Source organism: Ipomoea triloba, chromosome 12 (genome assembly GCF_003576645.1).
Source record: "Ipomoea triloba cultivar NCNSP0323 chromosome 12, ASM357664v1".
Lineage (NCBI taxonomy): Eukaryota > Viridiplantae > Streptophyta > Magnoliopsida > Solanales > Convolvulaceae > Ipomoea > Ipomoea triloba.
Genome location: NC_044927.1, coordinates 8278255 through 8286645, shown reverse-complemented (window position 1 = coordinate 8286645; position 8391 = coordinate 8278255). Strand labels below are relative to the sequence as shown.

Here is an 8391-nt window from a genome sequence, read left to right as displayed (position 1 = left end):
TTAATATATAACAATATTACCATATCACTAATCACCAATCACCAATTAATTATTCTTTTTTAAAATAATCACCAATTAATTAATTAATATTAGTATATATTAATATATTATATATTAATATATTAATATTAAGAATAATACCATATACCTTATTATCAATTATCAATTATATATCACCAATCACCCATCACCCATTAATATTAACAATATTACCATATTATCATATTATCATTATCATATATTACCATAATAATATTATAGGATGGATAATTAATAAAATAATAAAATAATAAATGAATAAAATAAATGATTTTACCAAAATACCCCTAAGTTTTGGGGGGAAAATTTGGGAGGATGAAATTGTTTTTATATATAGTATAGATTATTTAGTTTTATTAAATCTGAAAGTATACAAACATAATTACTCGAAATTTAAATACAGGAACAAATTAAAAAAAAAAAAATCTTGAAGTATAAAAGCGCTGATGATACTTTGACCTCTAAATTTACATAATGATATATTATTGAGAAAACCTACTATTCTTTGTAATGAAAGTATGAAACTAACTAAGATGAGATTACATCAAAAAAAAAAAAATCAACATACTATACCTCTATAATAAGTACTATTCTAAATAATATATATATTTTTACAATAAAATATCTTATTCGATGTAATTAATCTTCAAATTGCTTCTATGTAACTATTAAGTAGTCCCATTTTTATAATCAACGACCTTCAGAGATAGTGGAGTTCGTGATGGAAGAACAACCTGAATTACCTTCAAAATTGGAAAGTGACAAAACAAAATCATCAAAGCCTTCACTTCGGGAAACAATTAGGCCAGCGGTGGAGAGGGTAAGCAATGACAGTTCTGGTAGAGCTACAGAGCCCTCCAAGTACCGAACAACTTGTCGAATGCTAGGCCTAAATTCTATATCTAGTAGAGAACACAATAACCCAAGCTTCAAGACAATATCTACTTCCTCAATAACGTAATCTTTGCCAAGTTTAGGATCAATAGCCTCTAGTATTTCACCTCTACTCCACCATGAAAACACCCACTCCACCAAAGCAAGATCCTCATTTGGTGCTTTTGACTCTATAGGCCTTCTACCACATGCAACTTCAAGCAAGAATGCTCCGAAAGCAAACACATCAGAGCTTGTTGTGGCCTTGCCTGTTCTAACGTACTCCGGTGCAAGATAGCCAAGAGTTCCGACTATATGTGTAGTTTGAGGATCAGTGCCATGATCATACAATCGAGCTAGGCCAAAATCTCCTATTCGTCCATTTCCCTCACTATCTAGTAAGATATTACTAGCCTTTATATCTCTATGAACCACGATCTGCTCCCATCCTTCATGTAGATAGAACAAAGCTGATGCTACTCCTTTGATTACTTCAAACCTTTGGTTCCAACCGAGGGTGTGTACTGGGTTGTCAAACAAATACTTGTCAAGACTTCCATTAGGCATGTAGTCATAAACCAAGAACAGCTCTCTTTTACGCCTACAATAGCCAAGAAGAGGAACTAAATTCCTATGACACAACCGACCCATACTAACAACTTCAGCTATGAAGGCTTTCATTCCTTGTGTTGATTGATGGTAAATTTTCTTCACAGCAATCTCACCTTGTGAGTTGGGCAACACACCTCTATAAACCCTGCCAAATCCCCCAGCACCCAATAGTTGTTTCTCTGAAAACCCCTTGGTTGCTAAGTACAATTCTTTGTAATGGAACCTGTGAGGCCCATACTCGAGTTCCCAGTCCTCAAGCAACTCTGCAAACTTCCTCTTCCTCAACACATAATAGCCCACTCCAGACAAGACAATAACCAGAGAAACTATTGAAATCAAAGGCACACCAATCACCAAAAATCTAGACTTTCTCTTAGGCCCCACTCGTGGAAGCTTTGGGAGTTTAGAGGGATCTAGTTCTTGAGCAACACCATTCAGTTTGAAGCTCCACCCAAGAACATATTGGGTTGACACTGTTGAACCCGTGGCGGATGTGAAGCCGAGAGAGACCGTTTCTAGTATGTCCAGAGAAATATCATGGGGAAAAGACAAGAGAGGCTTACTTGGTTTACCCACACTAAAAGGAGCCACAGTGACATTCATTTGCTTAGCCCTGCCATCATATTCCACCCAAACCTGTATTGGCTTGCCGCTTCCAAGGCTAAAGTTATGAACCTGGTTGCCCTGATAGTACCCTGCTGATTTTGCTAAAGCTGATCTCAACCCATTGATATCAATTCCAACATGGTTGTTATCAATATCATCGAATTCCCGATTCTGGAGGGTATCAAGCTCCACTGCCACCACATGGTTCGAAGAATTGCCATCCGAGGTGTCATTGAAAAGGCCGAAATACGGGTAGGGAAGTGCCCCCGGAAGGCCTCCCGGGGGCGTGATGGCGAAGGTAAGGCCGTGGGTGAACAAACTCGGATTCTGGGGCACCATAGCACAGACAAAGGTGGTGGAGAAGGAGAAAGCAGAGGCGTTGGGGGAATTCTTGAAAGTGATAGGCATTGGGTAAAAGGCACGGCCTTTCTGCAACATGGTTTCATTTGTTAGCCTGAGTAAGCCATCGGGTGTGATCTCAGCTATTCCGTCCAGGCTCAGATTGGCCGACCTGAATCCGTTGAATGTGAACTCCAGGTCTCCAGACGCTCCAGCAGCAAAGATGGCTACTAGCACTATAAGCTTGAGGCACATCATTGCATTGCACTCACTATACCAGAAAGAAAAACCTCTTAAACGCTATATATATATATAGGAATATGGTGCCAAGACTTCCAACTTATTTTGAACAAATTAAATGGAGTCTTTATACGGCATTTATTGTTTAATTTGTTGAATGGGGATGGCAGGGTGAAGAGGCTTAAAAATCCAATGAATTTGGGAATTTTAAGGGTAGACGTTTCGGTAAGAAGACAAAACGAAACTCTCTGTTTATCTGGAGAAATTTGTTGTCGGAAAATTGCTTTAGTCCTGAAGCTTGGAGTCCATATTTCACACCAACCGGCCAAAGGTTAGGTTGAAAAATCGTTATGCCGTGGACCAGTTGAATTTTAATTTTGACAGCAACTGTTTGTTGTTTAGTTCAGTTTTTTTTGTTATTACTATAAAGCATGTGTATGTGTCTTTGTGTTATGAGTTTTTGTATCTAATATTATGCAATTTTGTACCTTAAGCGTATGAGTTATGTACCTGAAATAAAGTAAATATAACATGCGTTTTTGTGTGTTTTATTATGCGTTTTGTATTTTGTGTCTTATATTATGCAATTTTGTACCTTAAGAATATTGAATTTGTACCTAAACTAAAGTAAATATAAAACATGTGTACGTGTCTTGTGTTATGTGTTTCTGTTTCTTATGCTATGCAATTCTGTACCTTAAGGGTATGGATTCTGTACTTAAAATAGATTATTAGTTGTGTAACACACAACATATTGTGTGTCTTATTTTACAAATTTATGTCTTGTGTTATGAAATTATGTGCCTATAGGACATAAATTATCTATATAAATTAAATTTGAGAATAAGTAAATATATAATATGTGTATGTGTGATGTATCTTGCGTTGTGAGTTTTTGTTTCTGGTGTTATGAAATTCTGTACGACTGTACCTTAACAGTTTTTTATTTTGTACCTAGAATAAATTAAAATTTGTGTTGAAGCATGAGAAACGGGAAATTACAGAATCTGTTAAATCTTAAATATCAAAACGACGTCATTTTGATCGAGAGTCTAAAATACTATGTGGACCATGGTCCACGATATAAATTGCTAATTGAATATTTTGGCTAAAAGTTGTATTCTAGTTTTACACTCATAAGTGCAAAAGACGCCACATTTACAAGGTCGTTCTAGGATCATCTTGCACATAATCGAAAGCTTTTATGTTTGATTTGGCCCTCAATTGCGTTAAAATGCTTGTTATTGCCATTGGACCCCGTTCCACACTTGGTTAATCATTTTGTAGATAAAAAGATGGGCAAAAAGGCAGAAAATGGCTAGATTTCGGAGAAGGATTCACGAGTCGAAGTTGGAGTGCAAAATAGACCATGGATGCACTGTGGACGCTCTGTGGACGCGCGTCCACCCCTGCGTCCAATTTTTCACTCTCTGAAGTTTGAAGTCTGTGCAGCAGAGGGCCGTGGATGCGTAGTGGACTCGCGCGTCCACCCTGGCGTCCACCTGGCGATTTTACTCCGTATTTAAGATATTTTTGCGGAAAAGAAAGGGGATCTCTCAATTCATCCACCATTCCACACCCTAGACTTTCTCTCTCTAGGATTAGCCTAGAGAGAACTCTCCCAATTCACTCCACATTGCAATTCATAGGCTTAGATTAGAATTAGAGAAGAATTCCATTGTTGCAAGATTGTGATCAACATTCAAGTTCAAGTTCAAAGTTTAATTTCAAGCTAAGTCTTCCTTTTAATTTCTTGTCATTGTTTAATTTCAAGCTAAGTCTTCCTTTTAATTTCTTGTCATTACTTTTGTCTTAGCTAAGTCTTCCTTTTAATTTCTTGTCATTACTTTTGTCTTTTGTAAGTCTTCCTTTTAATTTCTTGTCATTACTTTTGTCTTTTGCTATTTCAATTCCAAGTATGATTAGATAGATCTTTGTGGATTTGGATTGAGCAATTTTGTATGGATATTCTTGAGATTTGAATAGATCAATTAGGTTTTGCAATTGCTTGATTATGAGTTTGATTGTGTGAGTGGTGATCCACTTTGACTCTTGTGTAGGGGTGATCAACCTATATGAGAGGTGTTTGGAGAAGGAGTTTCATCTACGAGAGTAGAGTTACTCCTTAGCCTAGCCTAGCTGTTGGTCCCAAGGGGATGGGGTACAAGTCTAGAGGGGGGGGGGGGTGAATAGACTTGTATAAGATTTTGCAAATCTTTTCAACCTCTCGTGTGTATTGAACTTAGGATGTTTAAGTTCGATACCTCACGAGGTGAAGACAAAGTTTTATGCGCAGCGGAAATGTTATCCCCTTTTAGTTAGCACGAGTTTGGGTTAGTTCGAGATGTGTGATTATATGCAGTGCAATCGAGAAGTTAGCGAGAGATAAAAACAAAAAGTAAATGCAAGAGAGATTTTTAAGTGGTTCGGCCAACCCGCCTACTTCCACTCTTCTTCCAGAAACTCCCTGGAAGGATTGCACTAAAAACTTCCCTTTCTAGTACAATAACGAGCGCTTGAGCTTTGATCACCAAGCCCGCCTCAAGCCTCAGGTTTTTCGCCCCGCTTCCAGTTACTCCACCTCTCGAGCACTTGACCTTTGATCACCAAGCCCGCGTCAAGCCTCAGGTTTCTTTCGCTCGGACAGCAGCCAGGATACTCCACCTCCCTTGCTTAATCCAAAGCAAGACGTTGTTGATAGTCACAGTTGAATGTAACGATCTCCAATCTGACCACAAGCTATCGTTGAATCAACTTTGATGTAGAGCAGCTTTGGTCACCTTCTGGATGTATGACAGTTTAGCTTTGTAACTCTCTTCGAACACTAAGATGTGTTCTCTCGCTGTATTGAATATCAGGATGATATTCCAAGTTAAGCACTTTGCACTAGAACGTTTTTATCAGACACCTCTTGTTAACCTCTTGACCTCTTTCACAAAAACCCCTTTTTTTTTCTTCTGTGTCTTTACGTCCTTATATATGAGAGTAGAAGAATAGTTCCGTTGGAGGGAAAACTATTCCGTTTGAAATTGGTCTCCCACGCCGAACATGGGTCTTTGCACAATTTCAGCATTTTTCATGGAGTAGTGGTCTTGTAACTTGAGCCTTTTGTTTTGTAGTGAATATTCCATATTCCACTTTCTTGAGTTCATGCTTCACTTGCTTCTTTTGGATAAAGTTACTCTTTTTATGTTCCCATCATTCCTTGTTTGGGGAATCTGACCACTTCAGGATTGGTGCACTTCTTGACCGTTTGTGGTGGAGGTCTGACGTGTCATCCACTTCCGTTCATTTTGAAACCTCCCGCTCAGCACCTCTTCAATATTTTATCTCCATGATATTCTTCTTCTCCAAACTTAGAGTATTTTATCTGCACATGTTGACTAACATTCAGCCTCTTGGAGAAGTGCCGGTTTATCGAGACCATAGAAGATGTCTCGACCACTTGATGTTTCAATCCCATGTATCGAGAGGTCTATCTCTCGAATATTCTTTACGTCTCGAACTCGATAGGTATATCGAGAGGTCCTTACCTCTCGAACTTGGCTTGTGTCTCGAGACTTAGTTGATGTCTCGTAGACCCTTATTCCTCCAGAGTTGTCTCGTGCCTGCTTCTGATCTATCTGTTTGCTTACAACACGAAAACTTCTAAGTTGTTCAAACAAGTTTACCTTAAGCTTAAATATTTCCCGAGTTGAGCTCAAATTACCCGGTTGTATTTTCGCTCTTAGTTTACTTATCGAACTTACATTGTTTTGCCTATGTATCGAGACTTGGGGATTCTTACTTAACAGTTGGTATCATCAAAACCTATTACATGATGTTCCTAACACTAGCACATTTCCCTCTCACCTTTGAGAAAAGGGAGAGTGGAAGACAAGAGGCACACAACGTGTTTGACAAAATGCCTCTCCTAGCCTAGTGATCACAAGGATGACATTACGGTCTAAGGAGTGAGTCCATTGACCACGAGAGTGGCGGTGGTGTTGGTGACCTTATCTCATTTTCATTATCTAAGTGTTGCTAGCCTAATATCTTAGGAAATCAAGGATACCTATATGAGTTGCAAGATCCAAATCCTCCTTTCCAATTGATTGTTTCCATTGTTTGTTCCTTATTTTCCTTATGTTTTATGCACCTTTCTTACTATGTTTGGGTTAGCTTTCGAACACTAAACACTCTTGTGCTTAATCCCCTTACCGCTCAAATTCCCTCCTTGCCGTCCTTTGAGAACGATACTCGGAAATCTTTCCGTTTTAACACCTAGTTCTTTCCATCCACCGCGAAAACTACACTCATCACCTAGATAGAATAGAGTCTTGTTATTATTATGAAAAATATTCCATGGACTCCCAAAAATCTACTCTTAACTTTTACTCCTACTTGTGTTCAAATTTGATTGGAGGAAGAAAAAAAAAAGAAAAAAGAAATGGATAAACATCATGATATCTTATTAAATTAAGCAATCAAGGCATGTCATGTCATAAAGAGTAGAAAATGGGAGTCCATGTAGAATTACTCTATTATTATTACGGATAAGGGCCAAACAAACCCTTCAAATATAAGTCAAAGTGCAACACATCTTTTAAAGAAGAAATATTAAATTTGTCTCCAATGCCTTTGCTTTTATTAATCAAGAATATTTTAGGAAGGAAAAAAAAAAGTGTGTCAGCCCATGGGCTGACTCGCCAACCCGCGTGGGCAGATTAGGGTCACACAGTTCTTAACCCGTGGGTTTGATGGATTGGCCCACAAAAGCCCATGAAACAATATGCCAACGGTGGGACGAGTCTAATGGAGTGGACCGGCCCACTTTGACAGGGCATAGGTGTCGATTTGTTATTTCAGCGAGTTGCACTTGGCCACATTGCATTGCATATGATAGTGTGCATCATGTCACGCTAGCGCTCCTCATTGAACAATAAGGTAATCTTCATTTTCTGTTTTAGTTTTATATAAAATCACAAATTATTAGGTAATAATTTATCACGTATTTATTGTGTCATGCTGTTTGGTTATATGGCTGACATAATTGTTTCCTTTTTCCCAAGTCGTTTCAATAATGCCATTCAATTGGATTATTGGAATACTTACAAAGCATCTAGTCTTAGTCATGATAAGCCCCTTTTGAATAATTGAATATTTAGGACAACAATAGTTGCACAATGTTGACCAACATTAGCTGGTCCCCTGGTTGATTATATGTTCTCGAAATGTTATGTCACTACATATTTCTAACAATTAAATTTAATTCTTTTAATAATTGAAATGAACATTAACTTTTCTTTTTCCTCATTTAATATTCATTTTAGTCAATAATTCATTTGTCTTTAAAAAATCAATATTTAAATTTGATTAATTGAAATATTAAGTGGCGTGTTATATTGATCGACCGATTGTTGTGTTGGTAGCAAATTGAATTAATATTGATCTTTCTACAAAGTAAACATATTGTCTGATCTATTAAAAGAAAAAAAAAAACTTTATAATAAAATAGATTGGAAAAAGAGTAAAAAAAAATTGGTCTCTAAGCCAAACGGATAGTGCAATTGAGTTTCCTAAGTATTTAAAAATAAAAATTAAATCTAGATCCGGACTACTTAAATCAATTAAAATGTTCAATTGTCTTCAAAATTAATTTGATTAGAGCCCACATGGGTAGCTCAGTTAGTTACATGTATG

At 37.3% G+C, this 8391-nt stretch overlaps 1 protein-coding gene across 1 annotated transcript; it reads right to left on the bottom strand.

Annotated features, from left to right (window-relative positions):
* Nucleotides 1–517: 517 nt before the first annotated feature.
* Nucleotides 518–2866, bottom strand: LOC116000526 (L-type lectin-domain containing receptor kinase IV.2-like). Its single transcript, XM_031240616.1, has one exon. The coding sequence runs from the start codon at nt 2725–2727 to the stop codon at nt 730–732; it is 1998 nt and encodes a 665-aa protein (XP_031096476.1). The 5' UTR covers nt 2728–2866; the 3' UTR covers nt 518–729.
* Between the last annotated feature and the right edge of the window lie 5525 nt (nt 2867–8391).

What these genes read in the sequence shown, in the direction of transcription:
- LOC116000526 (XM_031240616.1), bottom strand. Translation starts at nt 2,727, where the DNA reads ATGATGTGCCTCAAGCTTATAGTGCTAGTAGCCATCTTTGCTGCTGGA.